This window comes from Tamandua tetradactyla, chromosome 6, assembly GCF_023851605.1.
Source record: "Tamandua tetradactyla isolate mTamTet1 chromosome 6, mTamTet1.pri, whole genome shotgun sequence".
NCBI classification, from domain to species: domain Eukaryota; kingdom Metazoa; phylum Chordata; class Mammalia; order Pilosa; family Myrmecophagidae; genus Tamandua; species Tamandua tetradactyla.
Genome location: NC_135332.1, coordinates 98257185 through 98282975, shown reverse-complemented (window position 1 = coordinate 98282975; position 25791 = coordinate 98257185). Strand labels below are relative to the sequence as shown.

The following is a 25791-nucleotide window of genomic DNA, read 5'->3' as shown; positions in this document are numbered from 1 at the left end:
TTTCTTATAAGCATTTTCTAAAGGTGACCATACCATTGTTGTTCTTTTGTTTCTGGTTTATTTTGTCTCACCAAATGTCCCACGTGTTGATCCACGTTGTCACATGCCTCACGACTTTGTTCCTTTCTGTAGCAGCACAACCTTCATTTGTAAGTATACACTATCATTCACCAATCTATTTCTCTGTCAGTGCATTCTTCAGCCACCTGCACTCATCGGGCATCATATATAGTGCCCAAAGTCCACAGTCCATCAACATTCCCAATTTTAGATCATTTCATTGTTCCCAAGAGAAAGAAAACCAATAAACACATCCTTGTCAGTCGAAAATCTAAACTTCCTCTTACCTCTTGTCCCTCAACCCATTATTTACCTCTGCTGCTGCTGTGGTAGTGCTGATGGTTTCCTTTTGAACATAGTTCATAGCATGCAATAGCAGATTTCCCCTGTGCCCTGGACTTAAAACACTCTTTGTACAAGAATCTTATCTTTGAAGTAATTCTTGAGAGAACTAATTCATATTCCTAGTATTAATCAGTGGGACACATAGGTCTATACAGCCCCTTTCCATCTTGTTCATCTTCAATATGGTAATATTACTTATAGACCCACTAGAGAACCACCTTCACTCCTATCTGTTCCCTTACATTGGAGTTCAACCTCATTAGCTAACGGTTCACCCATCTCTAGCTTCTGTGTATCTCTAAGTCCCCTATATTCTGTATTATAAGCCTCTGATTATACCTTTATATTGGTCATGAAAATGGAATCATGCAGTATCTATCCTGTTGTGTCTGGCTAATTTCACTCAGCATTATGTCCTCAAGGTTCATCCATATTATTATGTGCTTCAGAATGTCATTTTGTTTTACTGCTGCATAATATTCCATCATATGTATATACCACATTTTGTTGATCAGCTCGTCTGTTGATGGATGTTTGGTTTGTTTCCATCTTTTGGTGATTGTGAATAATGCTACTATGAACATCGGTGCATAAATGTCTGCTTGTGTCATTGCTTTCAGCTCTTCTGGGTATATACCAAGCAGTGCTATTGCTGGGTCATAGGGCAACTCGCTATTTAGTTTCCTAAGGAACCACCAAACAATCTTCCATAGTGGCTGCATCTTTATACATTCCCGCCAGCAGTGCATAAGAGTCCCAGTTTCTCCATATCCTCTCCAACATTTATAGTCTCCTGTTTGTTTAACAGCAGCCATTCTTATAGGTGAAAAGTGGAATCTCATTGTAGTCTTGATCTGCATTTCCCTTATAGCCAGTAAAAATGAGCATCTCTTCATGTGCTTTTGAGCCATCTGTATTTGCTCTTCAGAAAAATGCCTATTCATATCTTTAGCCATTTTATAATTGGGTTGTTTGTTCTGTTGTTGAATTGTATGATTTCTTTCTATATACAGGAAATCAAACCTTTGTCCAATAAGTGATTTCCAAATATTTTCTGACATTGAAGTGGCTGCCTCCACCTTTTTCACAAAGTTTTTTGAAGTGCAGAAGCATTCGATTTGAAGGAGTTCCCATTTATCTATTTTTCCTTTTGTTGCTTGTGCTTAGGGTGTGAAGCTTAGGAAGCTACCTCCTATTACTAGATTTTGAAGATGTTTCCCTACATTTTCTTCTAGAAACTTTATGATGCTAGTTCTTATATTTAGGAGTTTGATCTACTTTGAGTTAGTTTTTGTGTAGGGTGTAAAAAAAGATAGGGGTCCTCTTTCATTCTTTTGGCTATTGATATCCAGTTCTTACATGCCCAGTTATTGAAAAGACTATTTTGTCCCAATTCAGAGGATTTGGGGGCCTTGTCAAAATTCAGTTGACCATAGATTTGGTGGTCTATTTCTGTACTTTCAATCGATTTCATTGGTCGATGTTTCTCTCTTTGTACCAGTACCATGATGTTTTGACCACTGTGGCTTTATAATAGGTTTTAAAATCAGAGAGCGTTAATCCTCCCACTTCATTCTTCTTTATTTTAGGATGCTCTTAGCAATTTGGGGTTTCTTTCCCTTCCAGATGAATTTGGTAATTAGCTTTTCCAAATCTTCAAAGCAAGTTGTTGGAATTTTGATTGGTACTTGTTGAATCTGTAGATCAATTTGGAGAGAATTGACATCTTAACTATATTTAGCCTTCCTATCCAAGAACAGGGAATGTCTTTCCACCTACTTAGTTCTCCTTTGATTTCTTTTCACAATGTTATGGTGTTTTCTGTGTACAAGTCCTTCACTTTCCCAGTTAAGTTCATTCCTAAGTACTTGTTTCTTTTAGTTGCTATTTTGAATGAATTTTCTTCCTTAACTGACTCCTCAGCTAGGTAATTGATTGTGTGTAGAAATGTTACTGATTTTTGCACATTGATTTTATAACCCACACCTTGCTGAATTTGATTATTAGCTCAAGTGACTTTTCTGTAGATTTCTCAGATCTTCCAAGTATAGTATCATATCGTCTACAAATTAGGAGAGTTTTACATCTTCTGTTCCAATTTGGATGCCGTTTATTTCTTTGTCCTGCCTACATTGGTCTAGCTAGAACTTCTAGCACAATGTTGAATAATTGTGGTGACAGTGGACATCTCTGTCTTGTTCCTGATCTTAGGGGGAAAGCTTTCAGTCTCTCTCATTGAGTACGATGCTGGTTATCATTTTTTAATATATCCCTTTATCACATTGAGGTAGTTACCTTTGATTTCTATTTTTTGAGTGTTTTTATCAGAAAAGGATAGTGAATTTTGTTGAATGCTTTTTCAGCATCAATCAAGATAATCATGTGATTTTTCCCTTTCGATTTGTTAATGTGCTGTATTACATTAATTGATTTTCTTGGGTTGAACCATCTTGCATCCCTGGTATAAACCCTACTTGATCATGGTGCATAATTCTTTTAACATGTTGTTGGATTCGATTTGCTAATATTTCATTGAGAATTTTTGCATATATGTTCATTAGGGAGTTTGGCCTGTAGTTTTCCTTTCTTACAGCATCTTTACCCAGTTTTGGTATTAAAAGGATATTAACTTCATAAAATGAGCATTCTAGTTTGCTAGCTGCCATAATGCAATATACCAGAAGCAAAATGGGTTTTAAAAAGGGGAATTTAATAAGTTTCTAATTTACAGTTCTAAGGCCAAGAAAATGTCCCAATTAAAACAAGTCTATAGGTATGTCCAATCAAAGGCATCCAAGGAAAGATACCTTGGTTCAAGAAGGCCAATGAAGTTCAGGGTCTCTCTCTCAAGTGAAAAGGCACATGGTGAACACAGTCAGTTTCTCTCTCAGCTGGAAGGGTACACAGTGAGCACTGCATCATCTGCTAGCTTTCTCTCCTGGCTTCCTATTTCATGAAGCTCCCCAGGAGGTGTTTTCCTTCTTCATCTCCAAAGCACTGGCTGATGGACTCTCTGCTTCATGGTGCTGCAGCATTCTCTGCTCTCCCTGAATCTCTCTCATTCTCCAAAATGTTTCCTCTTATATAGGACTCCAGAAACTTACCAAGACCCACCCAAATGGGTGGAGACATGTCGTCTCCTAATCCAGTTTAACAATCACTCTTGATTAAATCACATCTCCAAGGAGATAATCTAAGTACAGATTCAAACATACAGTATTGAATAGGGATTATTCTGCCTTTACAAAATGGGATTTAGATTAAAACATGGCTCTTCTAGGGGAAAAATACATCCTTTCAAACCAGCACAATGACTTAGGTAGAATTCTTTTTCCCTCAATTTTTGGAAAAGTTTGAGCAGGATTGATGTTAGTTCTTTTTGCAATGTCTGATAAATTTCCCCTCCGAAGCCATCTGGCCCTGGGCTCTCTTTGTAGGAAGATTTTTGATGGTTGATTGAATCTTTACTTGTGATTGGTTTGTTGAGATTTTCTATTTCTTCCTGAGTCAGTGTAGTTTGTGCATCTCCAGGAATTTGTCCATTTCATCTAAGTTGTCTAGTTTGTTGGTGTATAGTTGTTCATAATATCCTCTTATGATTCCTTTTATCTCTTCAAGGTCTCTGGTAATGCACCCCTTCTCACTTTTGATTTTGCATATTTGCATCCGCTCTGTTTTTTTCTTTATCAGTCTTGCTAGTGGCCCATCGATTTTATTGATTTTCGCAAAGAACCAACTTTGGTTTTACTGATTCTTTCTATTGTTCTTTTGTTGTCCCATTCATTTATCTCTGCTTTAATCTTTATTTCTCTTCTCCTGTTTGCTTTGGGGTCAGTGTGCTATTCTTTCTCAAGTTTTCCAGGTGTGCTGTTAAGTCCTCAATTTTTGCTATTTCTTGTTTTTTAGTATAAGCATTTAGGGCAATAAATTTCCCTCTTAGCACAGCTTTATGTTGTATTCTCATTTTCATTCATCTCCATATAGCTACTGATTTCTCTAGCAATTTCTTCTTTGATCCGCTGGTTGTTTAAGAGTGTGTTATTTCATCTCCATATATTTCTGAATGTTCTCATTCTTTGGTGGTTATTGAGATCCAGCTTCATCCCACTGTGATCAGGGAAAGTGCTTGAATAATTTCAATGTTTTTAAATTTATAAGACCTGTTTTGTGCCCCAGCATATGATCTACCCTGGAGAATGTTCCATGATTACTAGAGAAGAATGTATATATTCTTGTGCTTTGGGGTATAATGAACAATAATGTCTGCTAGATCTAATTCATTTATCAAATTATTTAACTTCTTTATTTCCATGTTGATCTTCTGTCTGGTTGTTCTATCTATAGAGGAGAGTGGTGTATTGAAGTCTCCTACTATTATTGTTGAAACATCTACTGCTCCCTTCAGTTTTGCCAATGTCTGTCTCATGTACATTGGAGCTCCTTGATCTGGAGCATAAACATTTATGATTGTTATTTTTTCTTGGTGAATTGACCCTAATTAGTATATAGTGTCCTTCTTTGTCTCTTATGATGTCTTTACATTTAAAGTCTATTTTGTCCGATATTAGTATAGCTACTTCGGCTTTCTTTTGGTTACAACTTGCATGGAAAATATTTTTCCATTCTTTCACTTTCAATCTATTTGTATTCTTGTATCAAAGGTGAGTCTCTTGTAAGAAGCATACAGCTGGATTATGTTTCTTAATCCATTCTGCCAATCTGTATCTTTTAGTTGATAAGTTTAGTCCATTATCATTCAAAGTTATTACTGAAGAAACATTTTTTGAATCCATCATCTTATTTTCTTTATTTTATTTGTCAGATTTATATATTTTTCCCTCTTTCTCTTTGTATTCTTTAAATTACCTTTAGTGGTACTCTTCAATTTTGTGCCCTCCTCCAGACCTCCCTTTCCTGTCTGTTTTTTCAGCCAACAGAACTCCTTTTATCATTTCTTATAGGGCCAGTCTCTTGTTAACTAATTCTTTCAGGACTTCTTTGTCTGTGAAAACTTTAATCTTTCCCTCAGTTTTGAAGTACAATTTGGCTGGGTACAGAATTTTTGACTGGGAGTCTTTCTCTTTCAGGGTCTTGAATATATCATACCACTGCCTTCTCATCTCCAGGGTGCTAGTTGAGCAGTTTTATGTGGTTTCCCTTGAATGCAGTAGATTGTTTTTCTCTTATCACTTTCAAGATTTTCTGCTTCTCTTCAACATTTGACAGACTGATTAGTATGTGCCTTAGGGAAGACCTTTGGATTTATTCTGTTTGGAGTTCTTTGGGTTTCTTTGACTTGTATATTTATGTCCTTTATAAGAGTTGGAAAGTTTTCCCCCATTATATCCTCAACTAATCTTCCTAGCCCTTTACTCCTCTCTTCTCCTTCTGGGACATCAATGATTATTTTATTCATGTGTTTCATTTTGTCTATCATTTCCCTGAGATCCAATTCAATTTTTCCATCTTTTTTTGCCATTTGCCATTTTGAGTATTCAAAGTCAGTTGTCCTGCCCTCTATATCAGTTATTCTTTCTTTGTCTCTTCAAATCTGGTGTTGTGTGCTTCTAGCATGTTTTTTATTTGGTCGATAGAGTCTTTAATCTCTGAGATATCTGCTATTTTTCTATTTATTCTTTCAAATTCATCTTCATGCTCTTCTACTGTCTTCTTGATCTCCTTTAGGTCATTTGCTATTCCACTTATTTTATTAAGTAGAGTTGTATGAACATCTCTGATTAATTGTTCCAACATCTGTGTCTCCTCTGGTGTTTTAATTTGGTCATTAAGCAGAGCTGTATCTGTCTGCATTGTGACATGCTTAGTGATCTTCTGCTGTCTTCATGGCATGCAAATATCTAGACTGACTTACTTTGGGAGTTGATTTCTTTCAGTAATCTAAGACCTTGTGCTTGCATGATGGATGTACTGCAAGGAGCAGGATATGGGGTGGGTCACAGTGCAGTGATTGGTTTCAAGGCAAGTATAGGCACAGGTTGGGGATGCTACACTGATGCTTGTGAACATGGGCACCCAGCAGCCAAGGAGGATGTAGCTGTACAGATGCACTGGTCTGGGGGCATAACCCTGCTGTGCAGTGGTCTAAGGCATAGGGCCCTTTGTGCACATGTGTAGAGCTGTGGTAGCAGTCGGCATTATGCCTTCATGGATTGGAGGCAGATGTGACCCGGTTGCACAGATCAGCACTTTCTCAGAGCTGGGAGATGAGGTTGAGGGCTGTGCACATGAGTGGTTCTAGGACTGCTGTTAAATGTGGTTCCCAGAGCTGAATGGCATGATTGGGAGTCTGTGCACATGCATGGGCCTGGGAGTGCCGTAAACTGATGCACAGAGCTCAAGCGGGTCAGGGTGAGGCTGTGCGACACTATGGGCAGGGAGCAAGAGTAGCCTGGGTATGGAGGTTAGTGTCCACAGCTTTTGTGCACTGGCAACACACTGTAGGGAACAGGGAAGGGGAAGTAGTGCTCAGGAGGGGTGCAGGAGAGATGGGTTGGGCTGCACTTATGGTGGGGATGTGGGGCAGATACATGCGCTTGGGGCTGGTGGGGTGGGGACACCTGGAGTGCAGGGTATGGGAGCATTCCTGAACGGGGTTCAGGTGCGTGTGATGTGGGGCAAGTCACCAGTCATGGAGCTGTGCTGGTGAGGGTAACACACCCAACGAACACAGCCTGGCTTACTTCCTAGTCCCCAACTCCCATCTTTCCACTCCCACAGGCTCTGCACCTCTGCACCAGGCTTCAGCTTTCTGCCTCTCAGTTCCTTGGACTCTGCAACCAGGGCCACCCTATGTGGTGCAGAAGGCTCTCCCAGGTCAGCTACACTCCTGAATCACAACCGCAGTCACCTTCCTGTCCCTTCTCTAATTTTCCATGGAGCAGGGCTAATCCTGAGCTACTCTATTCATCCATCTTCCTGTGTATTAATTATATAGAATATTGAATAGAGCATGAGATCTTGTTGGTTTGTTTAGGATAGTGTGATAACCTGATATATTCCAGAGTAATTTAGGCAGAGAATAAAAAAGTATTTGCAAGGTCCTCTTGGGGGACTGGGGAGAAAGGAGGAAATATTCAACTTCCGCATTTGGGGAATTCCTGCTATTCTTGCAAGCAGTGGGGCAACAAATTCCATAGCCTGAGCCCTCAGTCTTGGGGCTCACCCCAATGAAGCTCATATCTGCAAAGGAGAACTTAAGCCTACTGATAATTATGCCTAAGAGTCACCCCCACAGAACCTCTTTTGTTGCCCAGATGTGGCCACTCTCTAAGCCAACTTGGCAGATGGACTCATTGCCCTCCCCCTATATGTGATATGACTCCCAGGGGTATAAATCTCCCAGCAATGTGGGACCTGACTCCCAAGGATGAGCTGGGACCTGGCATCATCAAAAAACCTTCTTGACCAAAAGGGGGAAGAGAGAAATGAGAAAAAATAGAGTCTTAGTGGCTGAGAGATTTCAAACAGAGTCGAGAGGTTATCCCAGATGTTATTCTTATGCATTCTATAGATATCCACTTTTAGCTTATGGTGAATTGAAGTGAAAACTGTTGAACTGTGTTCCAGTAGCCTTGATTCTTGAAGATAATTGTATAACAATATAGCTTTTACGATGTGACTCTGTGATTGTGAAAACCTTGTGTCTGATGCTCCTTTCATCCAGCATATGGGCAGGTGAGTAAAAAATAAAAAAAGGATTAAAAATAAATAAATAATAGGGAGAGATAGAGGGTAAAAATTGAGTAGATTGAAATACTGTGGGTCTGTAAAAGGGAGGGGTAAGGGGAATGTGATGTATGAGTGTTTTCTTTTTTCTTTTTATTTCTTTTTCTGGAGTGATGCAAATGTCCTAAAAATGTTCGAAAATGTTCCAAAAATGATCATGGTGAAGAATACAGAACTATGTGATGATATTGTGAGCCACTGATTGTATAATATGGCTGTACTGTATGTGTGGATATTTCTCCATAAAAATATTTTCAAAAATAAATAAATATAATGACTGTAATAAATTTAGGGTATTAAATTTAAGTCCTATGCTATCCACAAAGAAAATATATAACAAATATGTACATAAAGAAATAAAAAAGGACCTGAAATGGTATACTACAAAAATCAAATAATATGAAAACTAGACCTAATGGAAGAATTGAGGGACAAAAGGGTATAAGTCTTACAAAAAACAAAAAGCAAAATGGGGTAGTCCTGCATTAATGGTTACTTTAAATGTAAGCAAATTCAACTCTCTAGTTAAAAGGCAGAAAGCATGTCAAAAGCATGACCCCATTATATACTATTTAAAAATAACTCACCTTAATATCAAAGCCACAGTTAGGTCAAAAGTGAAAGGTAGAAAAAATATATGCCATGCAAATAATAACCAAAAGAGAACTGGGGTAGTTATACTAATATCAGATAAAACAGACCGTAAGTAAAAAATTGTTATGAGTGGAAAAAAAAGGTCTCTATATACTGATAAAGTGGTCAATTCAAAAATAAGACACAACAATTATAATTATATATGCACCTAAGTTCAAAATACATAAACCAAATATTGACAGATTGGATGGGAGGAAAAAGGAGAGATAAACAATTCTAGATTAATACTAGAGACATTAATACATCACTTTCAATAATGGATAGAACATCTAGACAGAAGATCAATAAGGAAACAGAAAACTTGAATGATGATATAAAATAAATAAACCTAACAGACATTATAGAACACTTCAACTAAAAGCAGCAGAATACGCATTCTTCTAGAGTGCACATGCATCATGCTCCAAATAGACAATATGTTAGGTCATAAAACAAGTCTCATAAGTTCAAATATATTGAACCTATACAATGTATCTTCTCTGATCACAATGGAATGAAACTAGAAGTGAATAACAGAGGGAGAGGAGGAATTTTCACATGCACTCAAACAACTAATGGGTCAAAAAAGAATCACAAAGGAAATTAGGAAATAACTTGAAGTGATGGTGAACAAAGACACAATATACCAAAACTTACAGTATGCAACAAAAGCAGTGCTGAGAGGGAAATTTATAGCTTTCAATGCTTACAGTATAAAAGAATAAAGTTATCACACCAGAAGCCTAACCTCACAGTGGAGGACCTACAAAACCAAAGCAAACTAAACCCAAAGCAAGCAGAAGGAAGGCCAGAGTGAAGATAAAAGAAATAGAGAATTTAAAAAATAATAGAATCAACAAAACCGAAAATTGGTTCTTTGAATAAGTCAATAAAATCAACAAAAATTTAGTTAAAGAAAAAAAAGAGAGAGGATGCAAATAGCTAAAATCAGAAATGAAAGGGGGAATTACTACCAATCCCACAGATATAAAAAAGTATGAACCAGCTGTAAGCCAACAAATCAGATAACCTAGATGAAATGAACAAATTCCCAGAAACACACAAACTACTTAAACTGACGCAAGAAGATATAGAAGATCTCAACAGTCTAATAGCTAGTAAAGAGACTGACTAGCAATTCAAATCCTCTCAACAAAGAAATGCCCAAATATTCCAAGAAGAATTGCTCAAACTCTTCCAAGAAATTGAAGAGGAGGGAACACTCCCTAACTCATTCTACTTGATCAACATGACTCCAATACCAAAACTAGATGATGATAATACGAGAAAATAAAATTGCAAGCCAATAGCTCTTATAAACACAAATGCAAAAATCAACAAAATGCTAGAAAAACAAATTCAACAGTACTTTAAAACTATTAAACTCCAGGATCAACTGGGATTTATTCCAGGTAGGCAAGGGTGGTTCAACACAAGAAAATCAATTAATGTAATACAACACACTAAGAGAATGAAGAGAATGAAGAGAAGAAAACCACGTGATTATCTCAATTGATGCAGAAAAGGTATTTGTCAAAATATGGCATCCTTTCTTGATATAAACACTTAAAAAAACAGGAATAGAAGGAAACTTCCTCAACATGATAAAGGGTATAGGTGAAAAATCCACAACTAACATAATACTCAATTGTGAAATACTAGAAGTTTTCCCTCTGAGATCTGGAACAAGAAAATTATGCCCGTTGTTTCCACTGTTATTCAATATTGTACTGGAAGCTGTAGCCATAGCAATTACATAGGGAAAAAAGAATAAAAAGCATCCAAATTGGAAAGGAATATGTAAAACATTCCCTAAATCTAGATGGCACAATCAGATATACAGAAAATCCTGAAAGATCCACAACAAAGGTACTAAAGCTATAAGCAAGTTCAGCAAAGTGGCAAAGTACAAGATCATCACACAAATATCAGTAGTTGTTTTTAGTACAGCAACTAAAAAATCAAATCTGTAGGCATAATTTTAACCAAGGATGTGAAGGATTTACACACTGAAAACAACAAAACTAAAAGAAACAAAAGAAAACCTAAATAAATAGAAGGATATTCTGTGTTCATGAATTGGAAGAACAAATATTGTTAAGAAGTCAATTCTATACAGAACAATTTACAGATTCAATACAATCCTAATCAATATCTCAACAACTTCCTTTGCAGAAAGGAAGTTCCTTTGCCAATCATGAAATTTATATGGAAGGGTAAGTGGGCCAAAGTAGCCAAAACTATACTGAAAAATAAGAATGAAGTTGTGGACTCACACTTCCCAATTCTAAAACTTATTACAAAACTACAGTAATCAAAACAGCATGGTACTGGCACAAGGGCAGGAATATACAATAACTGAATTAAATTGAGATTTCAGAAATAAATCCTCCCGTCTATGACCAGTTACTTTTTGACAAGGGTGCCAAATCCACTCAACAGAGAAAGAATATTCTCCTAACACATTGTGCTGGGAAAATTAGATGTCAAAGTGCAAAAAAAAAAGAAAAATGATGATGGACCTCTACCTTATAGCATATACAAAAAGGAACACAAAATGAACCAATGACCTAAATATAAGAACCAAAAACTATACAACTCTCAGAAGAAAATACAGAGAAACATCTTCAAGACCATATTTTAGGCAATGGCTTCTTAGACTTTACACCAAAAGCACAAGAAACAAAAGAAAAAATTGGTATGTGGACCTCATTAAAATTAAAGTTTTTTTTGCATCAAAACAGTTGAATTGAAATTTCTGCAAGGAAGATATACAAATGGCAATAAGCACATGAAAAAGACACTCAACATCATTTAGCCATTAGAGAAGTGCAAATCAAAACCCCAATAAAATAACATTTCATACCCACCATTTGACTACTATAAAAGAAACATAAAATAAAGTGTTTGAGAGTATGTGGAGGAATAGGAGCACACTGTCAGTATTGACGGGACCGTAAAATGGTGTATCTACTGTAGAAAACTGTCGTCGGTTCCTCAGAAAGTTAAATATAGAATTATCACATAACCAGAGCAACCCCAGTTCTAGATATATACCCAAAAGAACTGAAAACAGGGATTCAAACAGGTAATTTGCACACCAATGTTCATAGCGACATTATCTACAATTGCCAAAAGACGGAAGCAACCCAAGTGTTCATCAATAGATGAATGCAAAAACAAAATGTGGTACATACATATGATGGAATTGTATTTGGCCCTAAAGGAGAATGAGGTTCTGATACATGCAACAACATGGAGGAATCTTGAAGACATCACGTTGAGTGAAATAAGCCAGACACAAAAGAACAAATATGATCTCACTCATGAAATAATTAGAATAAGCAAACGGATAGAGTAATAACCTAGAATGCAGGTTACCATGGGCCTAGGTGGTAGCAGGGAATGGGGAGTTAACTGTTAGTTTTTGTTTGGAGTAATAAAAAAGTTTTGGAAATGGATGGCGGTAATGGTAGCACAGCAGTGTGAATGTAATTAACACCACTGAATTATACATTTAAATGTGGTTAAAAGGAGAAATTTTAGAATGTATAGATGTTACTAGAATCTAAAATAATTCTAATATTATTTCTAGAATTAAAATTTTAAGAAACACATAGGACAGTGCAATGCAAACAGTGAACCCTAATGTAAACTATGGACTATGGATAATACGATAATTATGATATTACTGTTTTGTCAACAAAGGTACCAAACTAATTCAAAGTGTTAATGACGGGGAAAACTCTGTGTGTGAAGGAGATATATAGGAACTGTATTTTCAGCATGATTTTGTCTGTAAACCTACAACTTCCTCAATAGAAAAAAAAATTAACTATAGATTGATATCTCTCCCACTGCAATTTCTCAAACATCTAAAATATAGAAAGGCTCATATATAAAAGATATAAAAGATAAAAGAGAACATTGAGGGGCATTAGGCATGAAGACAGTACAGTGACTCCAATCAAGATGCTTTAAAGAAATCCACTGTGTTATAACATGAAATATACTATAATGGCTCTAATATGGTCTGATGGTTTAAGAAAAGTTTTTGTGCCTTCATGTCTCATCTGAGTATCTTCATATTATACTTTTCCCTGATATAATTTAACTCGTTTTTTCTTATACTTTCACTAATTACTAACGTCTTTTTCTTTACACTATTATCCATCACTGGTTTACTGTGTTCCATTTTTCTTTCAAGAACAACTTCTAAAACAAAGCACTATCAAGCCGGGTCCAGGAAAATGCTCATTGAAGATTCTCTAATACCAAAACTTGAAGAGTATCAAGCACCTTTTAAATGTCTTAATCACAAATGCTAAGAGCATAGAGAAGTTATTCACAACACAGACTCACCTGCCCTCTTTGAAATTTCTTTGGCATGTTAGATTGGTGTAGGAGTCTGAGACCAGCATCCCCCCTCTCTCCGTACAGACAGAGGTACACTTCCATCTTGGTTTCTGCATGATTCAATTGTCCAGTATGAACGTAGACACAGTATCTCACTACTAACAAAGCAGAGGGTAGAGAAGACAGGAGGAAATCAATAGTTGTGGAATTCATGGTCCGTGGGTTCTAAGGCTGTAATAAAAATCTTTACATGAGCATCCCATTACTCTGGATTTTTAGCATCTATTAAGAGACTTCTGATACCACACTTATTAATTTTACTTAAAAATAGGCATGCTTGCACCATGAAAAAAATGTCCAGAGGATTTATTGCATTTTCAGAAAGAGAAAGTAAAGATTAAAAAAGGGTTTTTCTTCTCTTTATGAAAGGAGGACATTTTATGGCTGGTATTTTATTAGCAAGAATGTACAAATGTTATTGTACATAATGCTTAACGTGTAAAATGAGTTAAGGTTTGATAAAAAAAATGAATCAAAAGTGATCTGATTGTGTGAGGTGGCCAGTTGGCCCCAGACAGACCCCTGGAGCTTAGCCATTATGTTTCTTCACTCTTATCCTGGGATCGTAGCCTTTTCAGAAGAACCGTTTTAAGATTTTATTTAATCACAGATCTAGTAGTGACTAGTGCTGCAATGCAGAAAAAGTTACTTCTCAGTGAATAAGAAAACACTGAGGAGTAGGAAAAATACCCTGTAAGTAAATAGTTCGGAAGGAAATTGAAGCAACTATAAAACAACTTATATATGCAATATATACCACTCAAGATTAAGAACGCACAAGGAAAAATAGCTCGTCCTCCTTTTTCTACAGGCAGTTCACAGACAGTATCCCCATATGATCGGATTTGCGATAACCATACGTTTGCTGCAAAATCCAGGGTTTTCTTGCTCTTCATATGTTGCATGGTCACCTGGGAATAAGAGAATTGACAGCTCAATTCCGATTTCTCGTAGAGCTCAGAACCTAGGGGTTGTAGAGCTCAGAACCTAGGGGTTGCAGAGCCGTGTTGCACACTCTGCTGGCAGTGGTGCTGGGCGGGGGTGGAGGCAGTAGCAGACGCAGTAGAGGCTAGTGCTCATTAGGCAATTATTATTTGCCAGGTATTATGCTAAGTGATTAGATTGATTATCTTCTTTTAACCATCACCAATTATATTAACAAAATTAGCACAGTTTTATAGATAATAAAATGGAGGCTTGATGTGATTCGCTGATTTACCCAAAGTCACCCAAAGGGCCAGGGCTTGATATAGGTCCTTTCTGAGGATGCTCTCAGCTTCACCTACAAGCAGTACCTAAAAATGTGGTCCATGGGAGATGCTCCAAAAGAGATTTTGTGTTCATATTAAGTCACCAAATCAGGCCACACCGCAGGATCTTTTCTTTTCATTTCTGATGCCTTTCTAATTTATTTAAAATGTCAGTGGCCTGGGAAAAAGCCCTGAGTCGCCCTAGCCAAGGTACCAGCCCCTGCTAGTACATGGTCACCTGCCTTTTCCTCCCTGTCTGGTGAACCTTACAATACCCCTCCCTCAGCAGCTCTGGTTCCCTGGGTGGCTATTTCACACCAAAGCCCTACCCTTTATCTTCCTTTCTCATCTCAGCAGATTAATAGAGGACTTCAGAAAGAAGGTCAGAATTGCTTGCCTCCTGTGCTATCAGAATGGTTGAAGTGGTTTCCTTCTTGTAAGATACTAGTTAATCCTCTAAATAAATCCCTGCCCCTCCTCCATTTCCTCAGTCTCCTGGCCTGAGGGGCAAGGCCCACTTTTTCTCAGGTGCTTTTTCTCAGAGCCCATGCCATAGGCTGGCTCTGTCATTCTCGGTCCCCTCCGATTCTGCCTTTATGTTGCTTCAAGAGAAGTTAGTCCAAACAGAACTCTAATCATTTTGTACACTGCTTAAAACTTTTTCAATAACCCTACCTGTTGTACATAAATCCAAATCCTCAACACAATAAGTGGTCCATGACCACGTTTGCTTACCCTGTTTGCGCTTCTCCCTTATACCCTCTCATTGAGCTGTCAGGTCCCACCACCTGGCCACATTCCCTCTGCCCTCAGATTCCATGCATTCTGAGTTCTCTGCTTACAACAGCTTCCCTGTGACTCAAGACCATGCTGAATGGGTCCATCCTTCCTTACGATAACTCACACATAACCTCTTCAAGGACGCCTTTTGTAAGTTCCTCAGTTTCCATCAGGCCATCCTACTTGGTGCTCCACAGTAACCTGCCTATTCATGACTTAGCATCTAATATTTAACTGACTTCCCATTAGACCACAAGTTCTTGGAGGGAAGGGACCATGTCTTACCCATCTTGATACTTCCACAATCTTTCATAAGGCAGAGGGTGATTAAATCAGCAACCGAGTGAAATGAGTATTTCTCAACATAGGTGATAAAACTAAAAGTACTCCTGGTTGCTAATACTTGATTGCATCTTTACTTGCTCCAGGCAAGAAGCCATGAAAAGAACACTGGATTTAGAGTCAGAAAAGCTGAGCTTAAAGTCTAGATCTGCCATTTTCCAACTGTTGGACCATGAGAAGTTCATCTAACCTCTTTGAGTATCAGTTTTTTCATCTTTACCATAGAAATAATGAATATCTCACATGGTTATTTTGAAGATGAGATAAGATTATATGCAAAAAATTGTAAAACTTTATACAAACTGTATAAATAATTAATATTAACCTTAGTCAAATTTGTATATATGAATATATATTAATATAGAAGAGGTTTGTATATATTCCACAAAATCTGGAAATGTGCCTCTCTGTGTGATATATCATACTTTATTTTTATAGCAATTAGGTGGACAATTCAAGATACTGAGATAGGTATTAGGTAAAGGCCAAGCCACATGCCTGTTAGCCCCAATCAGATACAATCCTCTGATTTTAAGAAACTTTAACTGTCTCCATGATCTTGAGAATCAGAGCCGGATTGCTTCCTTGGAAACTGGAGACAGCAGTGGTGGGTGAGTGAGAGAGGGATCCCCAATCTATAGCTGAGACCCATTTTATGGGCCATCTTCTTGATGCTAAAGCTGCAGAGGTGAGAGAGGGTGTTCAATCTTTTTTATTTCTCTTCCTGGGACCTAATATTGTATCTATTACTTTTACATTATTTGGGACAAAAAAAACAAAAGATAAGTGACTCCCTAAATGATATCAAGAAACACTCCTCAACAGATTCCTAAACCAAAAAGGCTAATCAAAGGTGCAGGGGAAGTTCCTTACTCCCCCTAAATGCACAAGGGCACCTCTGAGAAATGGCAAAGGCCCCTCAGCCTCTCCCTGCTCAGAAGGTATTCATAGCCCTGTACTGGGCATGGCTGAGAGTTTAACTCAAAAATATCCATCTCTGCCTTAATGAGTATTTATAAATTATCTGTGATGTATCAAGAAAATGGGATTACAACTGCAGACATTCCACATAACGCAAGATCAGATATAATAAGAGCAATTTAAGATGAAACCTCATAGATATTTCAGATAAATAAGGGCCGTAAACAGGTGAACAGGCTTTTGCCAGCCTCTGGACTTGGAGCCTGTTCTACAAAAGGCAAGGTTTTCACAAGCTTGCCTTTTGAGACTTCAATAGGTTCTTCCTTTACACCTAATCTTCTATGGAAAACTGGCAAGGATTGGTTTATGAGGCATCACTGCCCCATGGGTCATAGAACCATCTATCATGAGAGCGAGACAACAATTAAGCACAATGCCACCAGCACCATTGAAGAGACTCTAGTGTGCACGCTTTGAATAAATTCATTTATCCTCAAAGTCATGATGCCTCAAACAGAAAGCCAAAGGATGGAAGATAATTTGTTACTTTCACTGCAGTACGGGATATAGCAGTCATCCTCAGCCAGATGAGATTTTGCTCCCCAGAGGACATTTGGTAATATCTGGAGACATGTTTGGTACAGTGCTACTGACATCTAATAGGTCAAAGCCAAGGATGCTAGTAAACACACTATAGTAAACAGGATAACCCTCTCAGCAAAGTATTATTCAGCCCCCCCAATATCAACAGCACTGAGCTTGAGGACCCTGGGATAGAAGGAGAGATAGAAGATTAACAGATCATTCAATAATTAAATAGAGTAGGTAGATAACAAAAGGGAGATGGAGATGTATTTAGGTAGATCATATCTCCAGCTGTGTTTACTTCTGCTTTTCTCTTCACACACACAAACAAATTTTTTTAATTGTTATAGTAATAAAAGAGGGCAAAATCCTGGGAGAACCACAATATACAGGCCCAGGCATATATACAGCTGATGGCAGGAATGGATCTGAAGTCTGGTTTCTGTACTGGCGTCGCTACCGATTAGGAATATGGCCTTGGGTAAAAGTTGTACAGGATGTTTTTGTATGTCAAGTCCTCATCCACAAAATTGGCATCATGCATCCAGGTGTGAAAGTCTCCCTGGTGACACGAGAGAGAACTCCCAGAGATGAATCTAGCCCTGGCACCATGGGATCAACAATTCCATCCTGATCAAAAGGGGAAAAAGAAGTGTAACTAATAAAGTAACAGTGGCAGAGAGAGTTCAAATAGTCGAGACTACTCTGGAGGTTGCTCTTATGCAAGCTTCAGGTAGACCTCACTACCTATCATAACCTGCCAATCCCCAACCAGGACCACTGCAGCCAATCCTAAAGAACACCTAGGGCAATATATAAGATTCCACAAGAGTTCCTTGCACTAGAGTAACTTCACAGAAACTTACAATCTCCAGATGGGTCCCTGGTTCAGATAAGTTCTGAAACCTAGGGGGCCCAGCCTCTCCAGAAAATCAAATAGTTCCATCTCCCTACCCCATATTAATGACAGACACTTCCAATATGAAAAAGTTAGAATGGCCCTTCAGTCATATTGAATGGCCTTCAGTCATATTGAATTCAGTCATACTGAATTGAGACTCACCCTCATTCAGTTTGACCTAACCTTAACTAATAACATGTTCAAAGATTCTATTTACAAATGAGTTCACACCCACAGGGCTAGGGGTTAGGACTGAACATGTCTTTTGTGGGGGACATCCCCCCTAAAGAGGGGGATGGAAAGATCAAAGGTGATGGTGGAGTTATACAGAGAGGATAGGATTTAACAAATGAATGTGAATGCTGAATCATTAACTTGATATCTCTTTAAGTCTCCAGTATCTTAGAGCAGCTAGAAGTAAAAACTTAAAATTGTGGAATTGTAATCCATGTCAAAACTCTGAAATATGTTCTACAACTAATTGTGATGCTGTGGTTGAAATTTATTGGTTTTTTGTATATGTGCTATTTTTCACAAAAAAAGAAGGGAAAAAAGCTGACTGTGATGATAAAATATTTAAGCCTTCTAGGCTCCTATATTCTGGAGCAGCTAGAAGGAAAAATATGAGAGGATTGTATGGTAGCCCATAACAAATTCTGGGATCTGTTCTGTAACTACTTATTGAAGAGCACTTTGAAAACTGCTGCATATATTTGTAACTGTTGCCTCTTATCTGCCTTAACATGCCCTAACATATCCAGACATCTCTCATTCTTGCAAGCCTTGTTATTCTAACCCCCTGCCTAGCAACTCCTGAGCATATATCGTACCACCTTTTCACCTCTTCTTCATTAGACCATGTACACTCCTCATCTCACCACCCATTATAATATTCAACACACCTTCTAACTAATCCACATCCTATACGACACCATACCAGCTGCCCATCAAAGTTTCTTCACTCTTAATTAACTCCCCCTCACCAACCCTATATATTCTTTGTGTTTCCTCCTGTCGGGGTCTTAGCCTGTAAGCCTTGCCAGCCAGCTAAGTCCCGCGAGCCCTATGCAATAAATTACTACTATTATTCTTTAGTCTCGGTTTATTGTGCTCGTGCGCCCTCCAAACCTTCGAGCCCCGTGGTCTTGGCTGACACCGTTCTCCAGCCGAACCACATCCGAGGATGAGACCCCAGTGCGGTTGGGCTAGGCAAGCCCCAAGCCGCAGAAAACTATTGCTTTTTTTATTTCTCTGCATTATATATGTGTTATACTATACAATAAAAAAGTTTTTAAAAAGTTGACATCATGATCTTGTCTCCAGGTTGAAGGTTGAATGTCATAGAGTAAGATTGCCATCTGTAATGAAATGAGGGCACATGCCTTAAGGAAAAGACTCTATAAACCATTAGAAATAGGAAGCTATTTTCCAAAGCATGTTGTCCTCCAGCAGTGGATAGTGATAGCTAGGAATATCGTGAGGGACCTTCATTTTAGAATGACTGATTTTTGTGGTTGGCAATACGGAGGTTGTTGCGTGGGTCGAGGAGTCCAACCATAACTTTTCAAATTCAAGTGCTGGCCTTGTGGTATTGGTAGCTGGTTATCTTCTCAAAACCTGAATTTCCTCAACTGGGATAATAATAATATCTACCTTGCTGAAGTGTCAACATAAAAATGATAATCTGTATCGTGGGTGCTCCCTAAGTATTCATTTTTATCAGTGGTAGTAGTATCAAAATTTACTGTTGAGATTGAAATCAAAATACTTAGCTATCATTTGGGATTGTTTATGGTTATTCACTCTCTAGCATCTCATTCAACATGCTCAGGTTTCCCAGAGACTATAAAAGGAAAACTTCAGCCACTCAATTCTTTATTATCAGAAAAAGAGATTTTATTATAAATCTAGCTGAACACTCAGTTCTTTATTATCAGAAAAAGAGATTCTATTACAAATCTCTGACTCCCATTCTACTTGGATAAGCTGACCAGGCCTATCTGGGAAGGCAGATAAAAGTTTCCTTTGCCTCTCCTTCCCAAACCAATCTGAAGTGACTTTTCCTGCTTCCTCACTTCCTGATATCACCCTGAATTCTCTAGCTCATCAGTCAAGAAGTTTCATCAGCAAAAGAAAAGCCTCTAGCTTCAAAAGACAGAGACTTTTGAAATCTTTGGAATCTGAAAGTTATCCTCTGCCCCCCTCTCCCACTCATTCCATTCGCCTGTAAAGCTCTCAGCCTCCTGGTCTCCTAGAGCGCCCATTGTATAATCCCTGCCTGCCTACTCCAGCATGGTCTGCACTCTGTCTGGGCTTTGCAGTCTCAGGCAGGGGCACACAAGAAATCTGTCTTTTCTGCCTGTCAGGTTGGGTCTAAATACAATTCACAACCAACAATAATTGCCACCAGCTGCATTTATGTTCAACTTTATAAAACACTTCCATATATTATTTTATTTAATCCTAAATTCTATCTTATCTTTCTTTGGAGAATATTGGGTATCAAATCACGTCCCCCACAAAGACATGCTCAGGTCCTAACCCCTGGCCCTGTGGGTGTGAACTCATTTGTAAACAGGATCTTTGAAGATGTTATTAGTTAAGATTAGGTCAACCTGAATGAGGGTGGGTCTCAATTCAGTATGACTGAAGGCCTCATAAGCATAAGAAATTGGACACAGACATGAAAGCCAGAGAAGAAGACATATAGTGCCATGTGATGGAGGATAGAGATTCATCTACAAGCCAAGGAACCCCAAGGATTGCCAGAAAACTACCAAGAGAATGCTGCAGACTTCATAGAAAATATGGCCTACTGAGAACTTGCTGGAAGAATCCTAGCCTCCAAAACTGTGAGATAATGAATTATTGTTGTTTAAGGCAACCAGGTTGTGATATGTGTCATAACATCCCCGGCAAACAAAGAGACAAAATAATATCCAAAGTCAGCCAGCATTTTCTGAGAGCTAAACATGTGTCCAATTGTCTGCTAGAAGCTGGAGAAAGAATATATTAGGATATACTACATATCCTATGTATTAAGCCATATTAGGATAAGAACGATTGAGAAAAAGATGCTTTTAGAAATTTTACTCTAATATATCACAAACCATTGTTCTACAAAACAAAAAAGGTATAATAATTTACATACTCAACTTACACAATGCTTTAAAAAAAAATGAAGTCCAAACACCATCAACATGCTTGCTGGGCACCTAAAGTGTTGACAGTTTTATTACAGATTGAGTATTGGGAAGGCACTGGGAACTAATGTCAGCCACTTACATTTTCATTTTTGGACTTAGAAATATGAAAATATCATAAGGTTCCAATGTGTTGTCAGAGGAAACAGCAAATGGGCTGCAAAATCGAAGCTTCATTCTAAGTCTCCTTATTTCTCATCCTGTGCCTTGTGATAACACCTATTTGTTACAAGGACAGTACAGTAGGATCAGCTTTGGTATTTACAATAGACTGAAGGACTATCAAACATATGAATTTATCTTTGGGTGAAATAAGACGGCACAACTTTTATAATATTTCTATAAACTGCTGGAGTCTTTTGAGATTAAACATTTGACTGGAGATTTTGTGAGAAGAGGAAGCTGATGTTTCCCGCTGTTCCTTGAACCAGGAAATTCTCAAAAACAAATAATTCTTCGTGCTGTACTTCAGAACTTACTCATTCCCTCCTGTCATTCTTTCTAGAATCCTGAAGTGAAGAAGAAAATGAAATAGAAAAGGAACTGGAAGCAATTACGAGATGCTTTAAAACTTAAAGTAAATAAAGCAATTTCTTACCTTGTTTAGTTCATTTCAAGGCTGCCTAGAGTTCAGATCAAGGTTCTCATAGGAGGAGACTAAAGAACAATAACAAATGCACCGAAACCTAGAATCAACTGCAATTCAAAGGCTCAGGAGAATTAATAGGCTTCAAGAGACCTTGTTCTATGTGAGTCATGGTGCCCCATATCCGTGGCACGAGCCGGAGGGGCAAGCCTGGGCAGGTGGGGGAGCAGTGGGCCGAGAGGCAGGAGGGATGAGCCCTGGCTCCTTGTGACCTGGCCAGGCATTGAGTCTCTCCAGCTTTGTTTCTCCATCTGTCCCTCACACATGCCACGGCTCAGCCAGGCACAAATAACCCCCATTCCCACAACACCAAGTAAGATTTCCTTTCATTTAGCATTTAGCAATTTACAAACTATTTCAAAATGTTTGTTCAATATTGATTAATTGAACAAATGTGTTGCATTCATTCATTCATTCCACAAATATTTATTCAATGTCTACTGGGTGGTAGGTGCTATTCGAGGAGTAGGGGATACAGAGTTGGATAAAACGAAACTCCTGTTCTCATGTTGCTCACTTTCTAGTGGAGGACCAGCAGCAAATAAACAAATAAAAACAGAGTATCAGATAGGTGATGCATTAATAAGAAAATAAGACAGATTGATGTGATAAGAGATTGGACATTAACTTAGATTGGGCATCAAAGGGCCACGGTCTTATTTTCCGAGGGCTGCTATGACAAATACCACAGACAGGATGGTCTCACAGTTTGGAGACCAGAAGTCCAAAATCAAAGCCGTGTTTCCTACTTACAAAGGGGTCCACAACCACAGGACAAGGTGTTAGGATTTGAAGCTGTCCTGTGGAGACCATGTTTCTGTCCCCAACAGCTGCTCTGGGAGGTGCACCAAAGTGGTGTGAGTGCAACCAGCAAGGTTTGAGAGTGGTTTGAAAAGAGATCAAGGAGGTGGGCGGGGGCCAGATTAAACAGGGAGAAAATGATCTAATTAAAGTTTGGGTAATGGATTTAGGTGAATGTAATTAATACCACTGAATTTTACACTTGAAAATGGCTAAAATGGGAAATTTTAAGTTTTATATATTACTACCATAGGAAGTGGTTTTTTTAGGTATTTAAGCAAAAAAATACAGGGGAAAAGATAATAAGGAAATGTGCAAGGCAATGTAATAATAAAAATATTAGGCTATTTTTCTGGATTTTATGATGTTTGTGCTATTTTTCAGCTTTTATAAATTTGTAATACCTTGCGGAAAAAAAGATTTGATTGATGTTTATAAAATATCCTTCTGACTGCTATTTGGAGACCGAATACTAGAGAAAAAGACAGGAAGATGGAAGACTATTATAGGAGAACTTTGCAAGAGAAAGGAGAGTTAAAAATGGCAGCTGGGGCTAAATCTATTGTAGTAAGATGGAGAAAAGTAGACTCAAAATATTGTTTCAGCAACAAATTCCACAGGGGATTCCTGAGGGGTTGGATTTTGGAGGCAAGAGAAATATAGCAACGAAGGAAAACTAGTCAGGTGTGGGCTTGGGTAACTAGGTGATAACTTCTATTAAGATGAGTAAGCCTGAAGTGGTAAACCAAGAGTTCTGGTTAAGCTTTACTTAAATCTTTTACCACTCAATGTTCACAACAACTTGTGGGATCACCCCAACAAAAATTATTGAGCCCTATTTTATAAGATGAGGAAAATGAAGAGAAAAGGTGACTATATATATATTTGCTGAAATGCATTTCTATCTTCTTTTGTGCAATTTTTGAAGTTAATTACTATATTCCTATGTCCAGTTATAACCATTTTATTTTGGGTCCAAGCTACTTGTTACCTGGATTCAATTCAGTGACTGATTAATATTTTATGTGTTTTGGAAGTTAGGTAGCACAATTGCTTTATGTGTAGTAATAATGGCTGATGTTGCAAATAGACCTCCAAGAGGGCCTCTTAAGTACATTCAAGAAAAAAATTACTTTCAAACCATGAATGCCATTACAGACTCACCAGTAGGCCAACAGCTTCAAACTGCTGGAACATCATAGAATAGGGCAGCTGCTTTCTGCTGAAAATCTAAATAAGCAAAAGCATAGGTTTTACCCATTTTTTAACTTGATTCACTAGTAATCATTTCAACAAGCACCTATTAGAAGCTCTGGCTGCCCCCAAACAATAAACGACTTATACGTGCTCTCACTATTCACCACAAGGCCAATAGCTACGAGCAGTGCATCATTATTGATGATGGAAAGAGAAAAATCCTCATGGCCTGTGTGCTGGTTTGAAAGGATTATGTACCCTAGAAAAGCCATGTTTTAATCCTGATCCATCTTGGGGAAACTTGATTAGATTAGATTATTCCACGGTGGTGTGACACACCCAATTGTGGGTATTAATCTTTGATTAGAGAGAGATGTGACTCCACCCATTCCAGGTGGGTCTTGATTACTTTGCTGGAATCCTTTAAAAGAGGAGCCATTTTTGGAAAAAAGCTTGAGAGCAATAGAGCCAGGAGACCCACAAGAGCCCACACAATCAGAGACCTTTGGAGATGAAAAAGGAAAACGCCCCAGGGGGAGCTTCATGAAACAAGAAGCCAGGAGAGAAAGCTAGCAGACTTTGCCATGTGCCCTTCCAGCTGAGAGGGAAATCCTGAATGTCATCAGCCTTTTTGAACCAAGGTATCTTTTCCTGGGTGCCTTAGATTGGACATTTCTATAGTTTTCTTTAATTTGGACATTTTCACAGTCTTAAAACTGTAAACTAGCAGCTTATTAAATTTCCTTTTTAAAAAGCCATTCTGTTTCTGATATATTACATTCCAGCAGCTAGCAAACTAGAACAGCCTATGTCCTAATAATGGCAGGTTTCCACATTTTCTCAGTCCATGAAAGGCAACCTTTGATCGTTAAAGAATCAACCATTCTCTTTTTGAAAATGGTATTATTTTTTGACTTTCAGATCAGGCCATCATCTAGTGCTTTTTCTATACTAAAAGACACTAACCTCTAAAACAGAGGTGCTAAATGTGACTACTACCAAAAATTCAATATGGACAAGAGAAAATACATTGACAAAAAACTATAAAGGCAAACTTTATTTTGGGAAAGATATAGAGAAAAGAAAAAGAGGTCAGTTTCTAAAAAGTTTTTTTAACTGAAGCACACACTTGTTTTCCTTTAAAATTAAGTAAAATACTTAAAGAAACAGCTGTATCTTTATCACATAAAATTTTCTACATTTGCTTTTATTTCCTAAATGAATAGAAAATAATTTTAGGAACAGCCTCAGCAGAAACTCACGTTCACTTGCTGAGCTCCTCCTGCTGATTCATAGCAGAAAATATTAGCTGTTTCACAAGAGAACATTAACCTAAAACTCATTCTTAGTTTCTTTAAAATGTAAAAGTTCCTGGATTACTTTAAGAGACTTCCACCAAGTAGTTAAATACATGTCCTGTACATAGCTGACTGCAACAAGCAAGTGGGGGTACTTGACATGCCTTAAATAACATATTAGCATGCAATGCTGAGGTTACATTCAGAAAGGTTACCCACCTATTCTGCTCAGAACCTCAGAGAAAGGGAGAATAGATTATCTCCTTCCATAAATCTTTTGGAAGAGAGATAGAGAAAAAAAAGATATCTTTACTGAGATAAGACTATTAAAAAACGAACTCTAAGGAAAACTAAACCACAATCTGGTTTATAGTCATATTAATCATAGGATGAACTCTTTGAAGACAAGAGCTACATCTCAGTCATATTTGCCTACTCAGAAATCCAGCAGAAGCCCTTCCACATGGTGTGTGCTCTAGCAATACATGATTCATACTTGGAACAGGAATACAACTGCATACGTCTCTATGCTTCCATGCTAGCATTTATTCTCACACTGAGATACAAAAGAGAATGTCCTGTCTTTCCCTCCCACCAAATACATTGGAGTATAAAAGGAAAGGTTCTTTGGTCCTGCTCCATCTAAAATAGAGAGCTAATTTGACTA

At 37.9% G+C, this 25791-nt stretch overlaps 1 protein-coding gene across 1 annotated transcript in view; it reads right to left on the bottom strand.

Moving 5' to 3' along the window:
* RP1 (RP1 axonemal microtubule associated) overlaps positions 1-25791 on the bottom strand; it is a 378450-nt gene that overhangs the window by 134802 nt on the left and 217857 nt on the right. Inside the window, exons 20-21 of the mRNA XM_077166764.1 lie at positions 13979-14111; positions 13147-13298 (exon numbers count right to left, since the gene is read on the bottom strand). Coding sequence (XP_077022879.1) covers positions 13147-13298; positions 13979-14111 — 285 coding nt within the window. The remainder of the gene's footprint in view (positions 1-13146; positions 13299-13978; positions 14112-25791) is intronic.